This window comes from Dermacentor albipictus, chromosome 1 (assembly GCF_038994185.2).
Source record: "Dermacentor albipictus isolate Rhodes 1998 colony chromosome 1, USDA_Dalb.pri_finalv2, whole genome shotgun sequence".
Taxonomy (NCBI): domain Eukaryota; kingdom Metazoa; phylum Arthropoda; class Arachnida; order Ixodida; family Ixodidae; genus Dermacentor; species Dermacentor albipictus.
This window is the reverse complement of record NC_091821.1, coordinates 284,217,946-284,234,890: the sequence shown is the minus strand read 5'-3', so window position 1 is coordinate 284,234,890 and position 16,945 is coordinate 284,217,946. Positions and strand designations below refer to the sequence as shown.

At 46.6% G+C, this 16,945-nt stretch overlaps 1 protein-coding gene across 1 annotated transcript in view; it reads left to right on the top strand.

The window, feature by feature from the left end:
• LOC139054423 (protein Skeletor, isoforms B/C-like) overlaps nt 1-16,945 on the top strand; it is a 455,133-nt gene that overhangs the window by 149,279 nt on the left and 288,909 nt on the right. Inside the window, exon 8 of the mRNA XM_070531374.1 lies at nt 4,551-4,682. Within this exon, the coding sequence (XP_070387475.1) occupies nt 4,551-4,682 (132 nt within the window). The remainder of the gene's footprint in view (nt 1-4,550; nt 4,683-16,945) is intronic.

The window sequence follows — 16,945 nt, the reverse complement described above, 5'->3', positions numbered from 1 at the left end:
GACGTACTGGCGCTGGGGTTTTGGCGCGAAATTCAAATACTAATGTTTGGACCCTCATTTTCTCATCTAATAATCAATTTTTTTTTTAAATCACTGCCTGCAGGGTTCTCAAACAATGCTTCATTAATCGAAACTGATTTATTGCTTCGCTTTAGTGTCCCTTTAAGCATTACTTTCGTTTTCTGCAGAATAATTTTTAGACCCACCCTTCTGCTTTGCCTCCCCCCCTTCTTGGTTAATTATGAGCATGTAAATTACAGAAGTCTCAGTTAAACGCGTAGCGAAGTACGTTTCCGCTACATTTCTTCTGCGCTTAGCGCGCACGCAGAGCCTTTCTTGCGGCAAACACAGAAGACCCCCTCTTTGCAATTTATGGCGCTGCCCCGGCAGGTGGCGCGCCACTTGCCCGCGCGACGCTCCTTCCGCTCACAGCGCGATTCCTAGGTGCAGCGTCCGATGCGGGACGCCTCTGACATGTTCGCTGCGCCGTAGCACGTCTGGTGGGAAAGCGTCCCCTACGATGTGCGCCGTGCGGCTTGCAAGGAATCATGCGTCTGCGTGGTGCTCCCAAGCGAGATAGAGGACGATCCCATCGAGGCGTCAGCCCCATGATCGCGTCCGCCTTCATGGCGCGTCGCGGCCCGGCTGTCCGTGCCGATCACGACGTTTGGCTCGCGTAGATCGTTTTTCCCTCCGAGACACCGAGTTCTTTGGTTCGTTCTGCTTGCTCAGGCGCACGTTTCGTCTTTGTGTGACTCAAGAGCATGCCGAGCGAATGAGTGGGCGGTGCGAACGGGGTGCGATAACGCTATCGCGTTCCACTCTTGAAGGCGAAGCTTAAGGGTCCTCCAATTTTTGAGGGCTAAGAATGTTCAAAATATTATGCAAAACCCTCTGTGCCTGCTCGCCTGCACTGGGTAACAACATGGCGTCGCCCTCGAGTTTGACGTTTTGAACGCAGGGACGCTATGGGGCTCATTTCGCTCAGATTTGGTCATACATTAACCGTCTCTGGTACCGGTGATGTTTAGCGCTGTTCTAGCCATGGCATTTGGGCCAGGGTTGTCTCGCAATAGCCGTGCTTGTTACCGCGCCAACCTCCAGTGGAGTCTTCGTCCCATTTCGTGTTAATACGGGTCTTTCGAACTAGTTGGCTATTACCCAAGTGGTAACTTATCGAACCAAGGCATTAATCCATGAGTCATGAACACGACAGTTTCCAGTGGGCCCACATGTGTCACCCCTTATGCTATGAAATGAGTTGCGTTCGGGGGGAAGGCATGGTGATGTTTATTGGCATCCCCCTTCAAAACGGGGCGGCGACATACAGTCACCTAGCCTGGGTGATAACCAGGTTTTACTAAATCTATTGTAGTCTAGCATACTGCCTACTCACCTTGATCATTTTTTATTCATTAAGACCTCTGTATCCGTATTGTAAAATTACCTATGTCTGTCACGGATCCAATCTCTTCCCTGCTTTTTTTTCCGAAGAATACTCTAAACGACTCTTGTATATCTCGACCACTGACCACTTACAACTTCCATCCGCTTTGAGTCCCAGCGCCTCTGGAAGGTGGACGTTCTTTACGGGTCTTGCTTGGACAATATCAAGGCATTCCATTACGATGTGCTCTGTCGTTTCCAGACTTTTGCTGCCGCACGGACATGCCTCATCCTGTTAGAAGTATTGGCTCTGGTATGTTTCTCTACTGTGGCAGCCATCTAGGGTTTCAAGTAGCACGGGACTACCCTTTGTGTTATACATAACAGATGGTTTCCCCTGTTTTCTTTCTTACCGCGTTTGAAAATCTACATGGCCTTTTTTTGTTTCCATCTATTGCATATCCATTTTGCCTCCTGTTTCTCTCCATTTCCTTAGATGACTCCGAGTTTTCTATTTACACTTTCAATTACCGCGCACCTGGTCGCCAGTTTTTCTGTCCCCTCATTCCTCCATTCTGCGTACGCGCTTTTGAGGTACAGAGGTTTTTTGCACTTCAGCTGCACATTTGTTTCATCCACGTTCCGATGTCTTTCTTCAAAATTAACCTTCTTCTCCGCTTCTCTGCTTTTAAAAGCAGCAGGTGGTCAGGAGCACCACCTTTGTCTGGCGGGAGCCGCTTGTGCCGTTTACAATGAATTTTCTTTTGAACGTCACTGTAGCTTTGCAGATTCCATGGAAATATTTTACTCCTAAATGAAAGCATTTTCTACCACAAAATAATTCAAATCAACGAGATAATAAATAACGCGGTCTGTTTTCAGCTAGTGCCAGGAGTTGCAGATAACTCCGAAGGCACCCAAGTCTTCAATGTTTTAGAAACGAATAAATGACTTCAATTACGGTATGAATGCCACGACAATAATTCGGGTTTTTTAGTCTAAATATCTCGGCTTACTCTTGTTTCAGATGGGAAAGTCATGTTAAGTGCAAGGCCCGCAGCGTCTCTTCTTTTTGAGCCTTTGTCTTGTGCCACCGGACTCAAAGCTGATGTTGGACTCCTGCTGCCAATATTTATTTTTTATTTTATTTATTCAGCATTGATTCAGACACAGTGAAGGTCTTGTTTGGTACTGCTTCACCGAAAACGTTTAACCAGGATAGAATGGCTGCAGAGCAAGTAAACAAGGCTTACCTTCAAAGGGACACTAGGGTAAAACAATAAATCAGTTTAGACTTAAAAAGCTTTGCTTGAGAACTCTGCAGGCAGTCATTTCAAAATAATAGTTAGAATATTAGATGAGAAAAATGCAGGTCAAGGTATCAGTATTTCAAATTCGCCCTGAAACCCCGACGCCGTTAAGTCAGTGTGACGTCAGGGTTTCCAAGGCATATGTTTTCGTATTTGGGCCGCCTTGGCTCAGTAAAGGTTCCCCAAACTTGCCATGTTTAATATTTGGTTCCTTTAGAAGGCAACGCAGTCAATCGCTACCGCTAAGTAAGTAAGTAGGCCCTAGAAGATGCCATCAAAGTCCATGACGTCACAGCGACCCGGTGCGAGAACTTCAAGGAGGCTTCGCCACCTGTATTTCACTTTTTTCTCGCTGGCCAAGCATCTTGTCGCGGTGAGATTGGTGCTTTTGTAGAAGGGTAATTTAATGATGCAGAAGAAGTCATTTTTGCTCTTTAGTGTCCCTTACAAGCTGTTTAACCAAATAATTTGATGAAGAAAGCCGGTATGCGCTAACTTCGCAAAATTAAGCTAAACTAGCGCCACTGCATGCAAATTTCTTCTAATTCGTTCATGGCGAAACAAACATTATTACATTGAGGTATTTTTTTTTCTTATGCAATCGGTACAATGCCAACACGTCCCAGATGCTACCGAACACTTTGCAAGTGAATGCACGGGCAACTTTCTTTTTAAAAGGGCGAAGCAACGAATGCGAAAGCAACGTGTATGTTGTAGACTTGAAGCTGCAGTGGCAGTATGAATTAAGTAAATGTAAGCTATGTGAAAACGAGCAGTTTTGCTAGGGGTCCTCTGTTTGAATCCTGCCATCGTATAATTTCATTTATGCTTATTAATTAAATGCAACGTCTTTCTCAATTAGCGACTTTACTAGCACTTTTCAATATTGGGTATGTATCAAACCACTTTCCTGGGCCGACCCCGGAGCCAGTGCATAGCCGCGCAACAATATTAAATAATTTTAGGTATTAAAACAAATTATGCGATTTCGCGTGCCAAAACCACTTTCTGATTATGAGGCACACCGTAGTGGAGGACTCCGGAAATTTCGACCACCTTGGGTTCTTTAACGTGCACCTAAATCTAAGTACACGGGTGTTTTCTAATTTCGCCCTATCGAAATACGGCCGCCGTAGCCGGGATGCGATCCCGCGACCTCGTGCTCAGCAGCCCAACACCATAGCCACTGAGCTTTTAGGTTTGAGCTCTGTTATTGTTTTGCGCTTTCAATATTTGAGTCTGAGAAGGTTTAAGATAAAAGGCGTGTTCTGCTCGTGTTTGGTTTCGTCACATTTGTTTCTGGGCTGCGGTTCTGAAACCTGTGCGGAATAATTTTGTCAAGAATGCGAGAACTCGTATGAGCAACTTTAGTGATAGAATGGTGTGGCAATATAACCTGCATATACCGCATGGCATACCTAAATATATGCGGAACCTCAGGGCGATGCCGACGGCGGCAATTCGCTTGGAGTGTCCATATAATCTCAATAATAATCTTGTGGTATGAGAGTCAATCTCTTAGTTATTGAACAACTTTCTAGGATTGGTCGAGCAAAGTTTAGTCGTGATAGCTTTTCCTGTGATCGCTTCTTTTATTTGCACTTGACTGTATTGGATGTATTTTTAGTTCCTACTTTCAGCAACAGCAGCATTCCGCTTTTACATTCTGCTTTTTCTCACATTTCGTTTTGTAACTAATGTACTTTGTCTTTTAATATTGTTACAGTTGACTTTGTCTTTTAATTATTGTAATATTGTATTCCTTTGGGATTCACGATTTACCTCTGTACGCCTGAGACATTCACAGCATTGTAAGTAAATTGGTGGGACGAGCGCAAGCGTGTCGTTGTGCAGAGGTTCGCCGCTACCTTGGCAAACCGCTGGGAAACCTGGACACGGGCGTCCACGGCGTCGGCGGCCGCGTGTACGTGGCCTCGGCAGACACCCTGGTGCTGGAGCACTTCAGCTACGACGGCACCGGCCCGGGTGAGCCTCTCTGGCCCGGCCGACTGCACGGCCACTCTGGGCGCAGGCGTTGTTCATGGCGCGTTTAGTGACTTTCGCCATGTGCATGCGTGACAATCTGCGGTAAGCTTTCTTCTCAGCGTTAGTGAGCGAAACAACTTTATTTCGGTGCAGAGAAGACGCCGGGGAAACCCACCCGGCTAGTCGCACGGTTCCACCAAGCCAAGCTTGACAGCCAGATCGCACTCAAACAAATGCGACGAGTACTGAAAGCACTCATTCGGCTATGTGGTTCAGAAATTCCTCGAGGCGCCTGCGTTATGAAGGAAGTGCACGGCGCAGGTCTGCTTTGCCCATCTTTTCAACTGCACACATTTATCGTGAACATGGAAGACTCGTCTGCGCACTGCTTCACCAAACTAATACTATTGGACTTCATTTCTGCATTGAGAATAAATCGACTCACTCCAGTTAGTTGCGCATGACACTCGCAAGATATCACTAATGGCCTCATAATGTTCTATGCAATGACAAGGCTGCATTTCTTCACAAAAGCAGAGAAGAGGCCAAGAGAAGGCAAATGGCATCTAATGGGCTATTCGAAGCTTCGTGGCGTTAAGTCAATGTGCCTGCACATACGCTTTCGTCCGGTTCTAATTTTGCACTGCTTGTTGAGTGACATTGTTGATGTAAGGAAAAAATTGGCAGTCACTGAAACACCTTTGCGTGGTTTAAATGCGAAAGCGTGGTGACTTCTCTGCAGAATTGTTTACGTCCATGACAGACGTCATACACTGTCACGTGTCCTTCACAACTCTACCTTAATCCATCGTGCTGCAATGTGTACCGACCTTAATTTAACTTAAGCCACTTTAATCCACTATGCTCTAGTTTGTAGGAACTTCAGTCCACCGTAATACACTTTACTTCATCCTAATTTACTTTGCTCCACCTGGAGTCGCCTTATACTCTAACTTGTTCTACCTTTAATTCTGTATTACTACTGACGTCATTCAAGACGCTAATGACGTCAGTGATCATAATTATTTTTTACCACTCCTTGCGGATCAGCGCCGGCTTTTCTGCCTCATTGGGAATATAATGGTTTCGCATTAAAATAAACACACAGTTTTGGCACTCTCTGCACACTGTGTTTGTGTGTGCCTCGAGATGTAGCAACTAAGGATATCGTGCGTATCACCAACCATCGAACTTTTATGCGCTAGCCGGTAAGTCAACGGCCCACATACTGAAAAAAAATTGAAAACTAATCTTAACGTTCTATATGCTCTAATACGGTCGCGGAAGGTGTTAGTCATCTGTAAAAGAGCGCACTTATTCGGCAGCTTGGTGTAGACAGAAATATATTTCTTCAGTGGAGGGGTTTTCTCCACCGGCCACTGCCACTCCTCCACCTCATCTGTCTGTCTGTCTGTCTGTCTGTCTGTCTGTCTGTCTGTCTGTCTGTCTGTCTGTCTGTCTGTCTGTCTGTCTGTCTGTCTGTCTGTCTGTCTGTCTGTCTGTCTGTCTGTCTGTCTGTCTGTCTGTCTGTCTGTCTGTGCGCGTGCGCGCGGTCATATTTTGAGAAGCCAACAAACGATGACACTAAAGACAGCATAGGGGAAATTATGCGTAGTTCTCATTTAAAAAAGCAATTATGAATACTGGAAATGAAAGTGGATCAAAAATAACACGCGCACACACATACACACGCACACACACACACACACACACACACACACACACACATATATATATATATATATATATTCACAATACCTTACAGGGCCCAGAGGCCATTCAGTAAGGGGGACGAACAAGGATATTATATGAAATGCAAAATATACAGGTCAAAAAAGGGAAAAGGGAAGCATTGCACAGGGCTAGTACTAAAAATTATATATATATATATATATATATATATATATATATATATATATATATATATAAACGAGAAGAAAGGGGGCTCCGAGGGGCCCGATTTTTATTAGTCATACATGAGAAGCCAACAAACACTGACACCACGGAAAACATAGGGGAAATTAGTTGCGCTTAATAAATGGAATGAAAAAACGATAAATTAATGGACATTAAAGTGGATGAAGAAACAACTTGCCGCAGGTGGGAACCGGTAGAGCATCGCATGCGAAATGCGAAGGTTGTGGGTTCGGTTCCCACCTGCGGCAAGTTGTGTTTTCATCCACTTTAATTTCCATTAATTTATCGTTTCTTCATTCCATTTATTAAGCGCAACTAATTTCCCCTATGTTTTCCGTGGTGTCAGTGTTTGTTGGCTTCTCATGTATGATATATATATATATACACACACTCAAAGGATGCACGTTTTTATGTTGCCGAAACGACACCTTGTGATGCTGCCACTTCACCTCAAATTATGCTGTCATCCTTAAGCTATTTTCAAACATTATCATATTACAAACGTCACCGCCCAAGCACTCGGTACGGGTAGTTTACCAGCGAAGCTGAAACGTGCGGCACAGTATTTATCACTGGTGTAATCCCGATGGTTCATCAAACGACGGCTTGGCAGGCTGCCGAATCTTCGGCACGCAGTTGGCTCTAGTTACTCGGCTGTACGAGCCTGTTCTTATGCCCGGGCTGCAGCATCGGGACGGCGTAGACGAGCTCGTTCCCGGTTTCGCTCGCAGCGTTGCTGATCGAAAGCTGCCTGCTCCTCAGGAGTACGTATGACGCGTGGCCTACCCTTTTCGCAGCCGGAGAGAAACCGCTGTGCGCGCTTGGCTCCGTCGGAGAGCAACTACGCCAGTACTGGTGCACAGGAAATCCAACATCACCTAGATAGCACAAGGCCTTTTCACTCCAATCCATGATGTCATGTTGTCTTGCCCGACTGTCATAGAATCTAATGGGGATGCTCTCGAGCAGGCAACAGTGATTTAGACGTCACTGGTTTCATCACGCCAGCCTTGTCAATGAAAATTTCAGGCCAGGTAGCGGAACGTCGTGGATCGGAGCAAACGGGCCTTGTGCTATCTGGGTGGTGTTTGCTAACCGCGCACCCCCTCTTTCTCTCTTTTTCTCGAGCGTGGGCATGGGTTGCGTAGGTGGAGGCTCCGCCGTACAGGCGACCGACAGACGGAAAGACGGACGGATAGACGAAGTGGCTTGCCATATACAGCTTCGCTGTAAAAAAAAGAGACTACTGGTATCTTCGACTGGTCGCCTCCATACCCCGAAGCAGATTCGGCCAGGTCCGGCGTTCCCCGAACTCGCAGGTAGAGGACAAGCGCGCAAGCCGAACGTGTGACTAGCTCTCGGAGGAGGAAATGGCATATGCGAAACCACGTGACGACTGCCAACGTCCGATATTTCGCCTATCGAAAGCTACCGGGAAAACCGGCCGATCCCTATTGCAAAAACCAGCGTCTCTCAGCGTCTTCCAGCGTGAAACCAGCGCGCTTTTTGGCGCTGGGTCGCACTGGGTGCGCTGGCACTCGCTGGGACTCACTGGAACACCAGTGAGAACGCTGGATAAGAGCTGGGTCACACTGGAAGAGACGCTGGTTCCACTGCCATGACGCTGGGACGCACTGGTTTGTGCTGTACAGGCGCTGGTTCTCGCTGCAGTGCGCTGGTTCGCACTGGAAACTGCGCTGGTTGTGTTTGTGCCGCGCTGGTTCCATATGCATGGACGAGCGCTGCTGAATATTTAATACTTAATTTATACAATTTTATCGCTTGATACTAGTCTCTTGTCCCAAATAACGCTATATCTTGGGGTTATAAAACCCTATTTCGTGTCCCAGCTTGGAATAACGGTGCGTGAGCTGCCCATGTTTATTCATGCGCACTTGAAACTGAAAATCACTTTCGCTTTTTTTATTTTCCCTTTGGACTTGGCGGATAGCTAAATTCTTGAACGAAACCACGTAAACGCAGAGGACGCCGCGTTTTTAAGTAGTTCGCACGTAACGTATGACTGGGAATTGTCGCAGTGTTGTGGAGTGGACATGAAATGCAGAAGTCGTTCAGACGCGCGACGGACCCCGAGTTCGAAGCTTATCGCTGAATGATATTATCGCACCGATAACAAAGCTGAAGTGATTCGTGCGCTTCCACTTTCCCTATTGTACCGAAAAAAGTTTTGAGGCTAAAATACGCACTTCTTAGCTTTCGCTAGCTACCCGCGCCGAGATCGGTCCCCACCGAAGCTTAGGCCTAGCGTATCAGCCGAGTACGTCCTCACGCTACCGGCGCGTCTAGGCTCAGGTATCAAGAAATATAACAAGGATAAACCACTCTATATTTAAGCTTTCGCATCGGTGTTCTTAAATAAACAATTTTTTCATGTGTACAGTGTCAGCACAAGAAGCGATGACCGCTGATGTGACGCGTCATAAACACAGGTATATGCGCTATCGCCGAAAGCTCCCAGCACTAGCCTGCGCTTCTCTGACGAAGATATATGACTAGACAGGCGTGTTGACTGAAAGGCATCACTGAACTAAGGAAACGTTGCACATCCTTTGCGTGAAGAACAAGAAACGGCTATCGAAATCGGCAGAAACAGCCCATACACCGTCCCGGGTCGGCGGTTCATTTAGGACTTTTTTCGAAGTTAAAATAGCAATCGCAAGTGAAAATCGATGTTCTGGCACTTCCAAGCATACTGCTGAATACGGACAGCAACCTTTTCTTTCTGGTACAGGCGTGAGTTTTAGTTGCTGGGCGATAGCGCCTCAACCATGCCTGTACAAGACGTAGCTTTGCGAAACAAACTGCTTCTCGGCTTTGACATGGTAAATTACGCTCGTGTTTCCGTATGCTGGCGTGGCGTATTTACCAGAATTTTGAACTGTCATTGGACTGTATACTTTCTGTGAATTTGTTTCTCTTGTATGATCATATGTGATGTAACTGTATCGGTTTGACAGTAACGATAATTCCATGCAATAAAGAAAAAAAAAGCTGGCGTGGCCTAGTGGTAAGGTGTCGGGCTTCGGATCTGTAGGTCGGACGGTCGAATCCTGGTCGTAGCGGTTTTATTTTGGCGTTTTTTTTCTTTTTTTTATTGCAATAAAACGCTCCTTGTTGCTTTCTATATTCAAAAATATATATACGGCGTCCAGGCATCGCATATTTAACGCGCTAGAGCTGTTTTTCGCGCGAGTAGCCAGTGCCTCCCAGCACGCTGCGCGATCCCAGCGCCCCAGCATCCAGCGCGCTGCACTGGGCCCATAATCAGGCGCACTGGGTCCCAGTGGCACTGGGTTTTGCAATAGGGATGCGCCGGTGGGACGAGCGTTCGTTGCCTCGGTTGCCTAGGTTACGGTGTCGCCAACAACGGCGACGCTGTGTTGTGATCACGTTGCTGGAAACGCTCTTACACTCGACTACTGCTGCGACGACAGGGCTCGGAGTGCCTCGGACATGTCGGAGAGTGATCGAAAAGAGCCGAACGCCAGGCGCGCACCCTCTTCCGACCAGCCGACGGCAGTGCCACTCGCGAGAGCAGTCGCTCCGAAACGGCCAGCCGAAGACGCCATGACATTTCGTTTATAAATTGATGCATCACATAGCATATGTCCTAGTCGGTACCTGGCTTGGAAAACGACGAACAGCGCCAAAATCTGAACCGAACAAAAAAACCATACCGGCCCTGCGAAAGTGGATGTCCCAGCTCTTGAAAAGCACTACTGCTGAGGGGGGTATAGGCAATTCATGGCTTTAGAGTAATGGTAGTAGTGCTCTTTGAGAATAGTGGTAGGAACGGGAGTGATGACAACTTTGACTGCACGCCGCCGCTCATAGCGGTGCTTCAACCTCACTGAAATCAGTTACTCAGCTGGTGTACACGAAAGACTCGGGACACGACGCCACCGCGGCAGCTTGCGCAACAGTAATCGCTTCGCATTGCTATGACGCGCGCCCATCAATGTCGTGGTTCGGATGCTTGAGCTTGTTCTTCATTGAAACGTGTGCTATTCTGTATGCAGTATGCGTGATTCTAAGTAATCTTGAAGACTAGCTCCAAACTAATCATTTGCTTTAGCGGTCCAAGATCAATTATTGAAAAGTCAATTACGTTAGCACCCTTTATTGCGCAAATAACTGCTCAACTTCCTCCTTATTTAGAGGTTACCAGTTTGAACACTGGAATAATAAAATGACGTCACCAAGATATGTATAGATTTAATGTATTTATTTGGTGCAGCTGAAAACAGCCGGCATGTTGATGGGGCTGTAGGCTTCTTATGAAGTATGAAAACTGTGCTGTGAAAACGCATGTGCCCAACCGAGCACTTGTCCCATTAAAATCGATTCTCCTACACAAGAATCGCGCTACGGTCCATTACGTAAGGTGTGCGAGAACATTGTGCACGCTCCCCGTTAGATTCCAGGCGCCGATTAGTCGCGTTATCAGGGGGGGGGGGGGGGGGGAGTCTCAGTTTCGGCCGAAAGGCATCGATTGCGATAAGTAGACCAAGTATACCAAGTAAGGATGGCCGCATAAACTTGGAAACATTATAACTGAATTCATAAGCGCGGCGTCGCATACTCGATGAGCGCGGACACTGTGAAAGCGCGGCCGCGAGCGAAGTGGCTTCAACGCAACAGCGGCGAGAGCGCAGCGCGCACTCTTTGTGGATACGAGAAATTCAACAAGCGGGGACACTCTTCAAAAACAGGCCACAGGAAACACGTCACGCCTACTTTCAACACCATCCGCTAGTTGACATCAGCAAAAAAGAATGTGAAATAAAGTTCCAGACAACGTTTTATTTTTTTGATTCCTTCCCACTAAAAGTGAGAGACAAAGCCGGCAATATCATTACTAATATGGATGAGATAGTTCAAGTGGCTGAGGAGTTCTATAGAGATTTATACAGTACCAGTGGCACCCACGACGATAATGGAAGAGAAAATAGTCTAGAGGAATTCGAAATCCCAAAGGTAACGCCGGAAGAAGTAAAGAAAGCCTTGGGAGATATGCAAAGGTGGAAGGCAGCTGGGGAAGATCAGATAACAGCAGATTTGTTGAAGGATGGTGGGCAGATTGTTCTAGATAAACTGGCCACCATGTATACGCAATGCCTCATGACCTCGAGCGTACCGGAATCTTGGAAGAACGCTAACCTAATCCTAATCCATAAGAAAGGGGACGCCAAAGACTTGAAAAATTATAGACCGATCAGCTTACTGTCCGTTGCCTACAAACTATTTACTAAGGTAATCGCAAATAGAATCAGGAACACATTAGACTTCTGTCAAGCAAAGGACCAGGCAGGATTCCGTAATGGCTACTCAACAATAGATCATATTCACACTATCAATCAGGTGATAGAGAAATGTGCGGAATATAACCAGCCCTTATATATAGCTTTCATTCATTACGAGAAAGCTTTTGATTCTGTCGAAACCTCAGCAGTCATGGAGGCATTACGGAATCAGGGTGTAGACGAGCCGTATGTAAAAATACTGAAAGATATCTATAGCGGCTCCACAGCCACCGTAGTCCTCCATAAAGAAAGCAACAAAATCCCAATAAAGAAAGGCGTCAGGCAGGGAGATACGATCTCTCCAATGCTATTCACAACGTGTTTACAGGAGGTATTCAGAGCCCTGGATTGGCAAGAATGGGGGATAAAGGTTAATGGAGAATGCCTTAGTAACTTGCGATTCGCTGATGATATTGCCTTGCTTAGTAACTCAGGGGACCAATTGCAATGCATGCTCACTGACCTGGAGAGGCAAAGCAGAAGAGTGGATCTAAAAATTAATCTAATGTTTAACAGTCTGTAATGTCTGTTAAACAGTCTGTAAGTTTAACAGTAATGTAATGTTTGACAGTCTCGGAAGAGAACAGCAATTTACAATAGGCAGCAAGGCACTGGAAGTCGTAAGGGAATACATCTACTTAGGGCAGGTAGTGACGGCGGATCCGGATCATGAGACGGAAATAATCAGAAGAATAAGAATGGGCTGGGGTGCATTTGGCGGGCATTCTCAGATCATGAACAGCAGGTTGTCATTATCTCTCAAGAGAAAAGTGTATAATAGCTGTCTTACCAGTACTCACCTACGGGGCAGAAACCTGGAGGCTTACGAAAAGGGTTCTACTTAAATTGGGGACGACGCAACGAGCTGTGGAAAGAAGAATGATAGGTGTAACGTTAAGGGATAAGAAAAGAGCAGATTGGGTGAGGGAACAAACGCGAGTTAATGATATCTTAGTTGAAACTAAGAAAAAGAATTTGGCAGGACATGTAATGAGGAAGGAAGATAACCGATGGTCATAGAGAATTACGGACTGGATTTCAAGGGAAGGGAAGCGTAGCAGGGGGCGACAGAAAGTTGGGTGGGCGGATGAGATTAAGAAGTTTGCAGGGACGGCATGGCCACAATTAGTACATGACCGGGGTTGTTGGAGAAGTATGGGAGAGGCCTTTGCCCTTCAGTGGGCGTAACCAGGCTGATGATGATGATGACTAAAAGTGAAAGAGTATTATGTGTAAGTGAACTTATACTTTGCAACTTTGTGTTGCGTTGCCTAGCAACAAGCTAGCGGCACGCCAGACGCGCGTGCATACGTCATGTGCCAGACAAGCCGCAGGAGTGAGCGAGGCCGGCTGTGCATGTGAAGCTCGCGTGCTCGGCGACCCGTCTCTATTGGATGTAGCCCGTTTTCGGGGCTCCCGGCGTTCTCTTGTGTTCCGTCTGCATTTCGACACGGCACCGCTGCACTACTGGACTACAGCAAGGTGAGGAATTTTGTTTGACAGTCTGCGACGCACTTCAAGCACATTTGGGCTTACTGCACAAAACTGAACCTATGTAGTGACGCAGTTATCGAAAAACAGCTCCGCAGTCCAAGCCTAGTTAATGAGTTAATTACTCGTACTGGGAGATGTTTGCGACGCTTTCTATGACCCCAAGCATAATTATAAGCTATTTCGGTAGTTCTTGGGCACGCTCGCCGCACCTGGCTTTCTGACGAAAAGCACCTTGGCCCTGTGACGCAGTTTCGCGTGCACTGAATCTTACCGGGACAAGTTCTGGCGCTTTCTCTGACCCTAGACATTATTGTAGCTAATTTCACTACTTTTTGGGGTACTTTTCAAGCACAGTGGCCGCGCTAGGCGTAGTGGCGCAGTTAGCGAAAAGCAGCTCGGCTGTGTGCCGCAGTTAGTTTCGCGTGTACTGAATCTTACTGGTAGAAGTTCGTGACGCATTCTCTGACCCGAAAAAGTATTGTAATTTATGCGGTAACTTTTTGGGATATCTTTAGGCTTGCTCACCGCGCCTCGGGTTGTGAAGCTGTTAGCAAAAAAGCAAGCGGCCATAGTGAGTAAGTTTTGCGTGTACTGAATTTTAGTGGGACAAGTTTGTGACGCATTTTATAGCCCTGCAACAACATATACCTTATTTCGGTTCTCACGCTTGTCGAAAACGCGACGAGCGATTGCCGAGAGTGATAACACGGGAGTGTTGCATGCGCCGGCAGGACGCGTAAAAGATAACGCGGAGGAGCTCAAGAACATGACATTTATGTATTCTGAGCGACTGACAACAGGCTTTGCACCCACGAATATGTCTCGAGTGCGACTAGAAGGCATTCTGCGAGCGTGTAACATGGTCTGGCTGAGCCTGTGTTGTAGCCACCTTTGTGTACTTGGCATACCATCGCGTCGACTGAGGCCAAGTTGTTTTGGAAACGCGCAGTCACCCGGGTAGATGTGCACTTAAAGTTCAGAAAATAATGCCCGGGAAGGGAGGGTTGCTTGAAAATCACATGTTTTGATCAGATTTTATGGCATTGTTTCGGAGGAGTCTTTGCTGCGAAATGTACGTAAAAGTGAATTTATTTGTAATGCCGCTTATTCATCACTTATGCACGTTTCGCATCTACACGCAATACTCCTGCTAGGTCAATATACCGAAATGATACATGCTTGTAATTTACTTTCTTGCAGCTGATGGCATCCGATGGAGCATGGTACGGCAACGACTGCTGCTTGCCTGGTGCCCCAACCTTGGGTGAATGCAGAAGAAGCCCGGAACGAGTATTTATTTACAGCAAAATAAAGGTTTCGTCATTTCAGAAGACGTCTTGTGTTTATGAAATTGTACCTGGCGGATTCGGTGGAGTCTTGTAAAGGTCGTTCGTAATCTTTTTTTACTAAACAATGAAACGATTCCACGCCCAGGCCACGCGGGGTTCAGCAGATGCGAAAAAAATATATATAAACGCTGTGCCGAACAGCGTAGCCGGCGCGGCGTGTACCAACTGGTGTTCAAAACGCGCGCGCCCAAAACCGAAACCGGAAGAAGTCAGCACCATTCGCTTGGTGTGCTACAGTCAATTCGGCCGCTGGGCTCTACGGGGCTCTTGTTGAAATGTCCACGGATACGACGCGTGTGGGCGCATCGCGCGCGAAATTGATCGGCGGCCGTGCAATGCGCAGTTGCTGCCCGGCCTTTCGCGCTTTCTTCCTTCGGATCGCGCGCTTTCACTGGCACGCACGGCGCCCTTTGTGCGGCACACCGTGGCAGGAATGCGCCCGGGCTGTTCGCAGAGGATCGCAATAAAACAGCTGCCTGGGGAAGAGTATGCGATATTTGTTTGAGTATTTCGTGACAGATGGAGCAGCGCGGACATGTGCGTAAGAACAAAAAGTACTCAAGTATTGTGATGAATGTCTTGCATTATATAATATAACTGTGTAATGTTAAGGCCTAAACAAGAAAGGGATATGGGGCAATACTGACATACGTATACAGTCGTGTTAAATAGCGGCCTGACGTGGCATCCGGAGTAGAAGCAGCCCCAAAACCACACGCCTACTTTGGCCCATGAAATCGTGGTTTATAATTTATAAGTAATCGGCACAGTGTTCGGCTCTTCAATTTTTGGCATGTCGATGGCGCAGTGCATTCTTGGCGGGCCCCTTCCACCATGTTTCAGCTATTATTTAAGGCAACTGTACTATATTTTTCTGCCCTCTTTTCCTGGTGACCTTTCTTAAAGTACTGATACAAAGTTAAGGTTTTGCGCTAGACACGCATGCATGTATACGAAATTTCCGAAATGGCGTCACAGGTTTTATTGGAGAGTAAGGGTGTGCGAATAGTGATATTTGAGACTGGATCGAATAGGAATCGGTTTCTACCAGAAACGAATCGAATAAAATATCGAATAGTTTTCGAATAATGAATAGACGTTGTCAGAATTAATATAAAGCGATGTTCACATTTCAGTATTCTTAATGTTAGCAAGTTTCTGTAATGAGATAGTTATGAAGCGTTGTTAATAAAAGCACAAATGGAGCATTAGGAGCAAACCGCTAATTTATTCGCAGGCACATGACTCTCCAGAGAGTGCGAATGAGGACTGTGCAGCCTATAAAGTATGGTTGCCTAAGTGCCTCCTTCACTACGGAAGCTCTCATGTTTTTTGTTTATAGCTCGCCTGCGCGGTGGAAAATTTACAATTATTTTGCTCTAACTTTTAGTGTACTTACAGGCGGTCCAGGTTTAGAAATGTTGGAAAAGTATGACAAAAATATTAGCATTTCCGAATAGGGAATTCTGGAGCCTTTGGTGCCAAATCACGGTTTGACTTCCGACGCCTTCGCGCAATGCACGAGACCGGACCTCGTGCTCGTCGTAAGCGCACAAGTTTTCACTCAATGAAAATCTAGCATGTCTTTGCTGACACGATGTGCTGACAACAAGGCAGTTTTAGAAGAACGAGTCACGAATCTTACTCGTTGTGAGGCGAGCTTGCTCAGGAACAACACTCAAAGTCTTCGGAATGCGTGACTTCAGCGCAACGCGTGTTCGCGCCGTGGCTCACATCGGCGGCAGGAAATGTCGTGCTGCAGTTGCGTCTTAAGTAGCTGCGCTTAGACGCTAGAAAACGCTCACCGATAAAAAGGAAAGAAAAAGTACAGTCGGGACCTTCAATATTAGCTGAAGCATGGTGCGCATGGGGCCCCTGAAGGATGCACAGCGGCGCTGACATAAAAAGAAAATTCAAGAGCTAAACGCTTTGCGATTACTGGTATTTGTTAAACCAGTATTTCGTCTGTCAATGTAGTCGTGCAGTCTACAGGCCGCTTCCACCGTGGATACAAGTATATAAGTATGTTTTCCAGGTTCAACGGGAGGGTTTTCTGGCAAAAAGCTGCCTGTGCAGCTTGACTGTGTCAAGAAAATCCCAACAAGCAGTAGCACACGAGTAATACAAGAAATCTTCAACCGACACGCATACAATAGTCACATTCAATTAAGAGAAACAT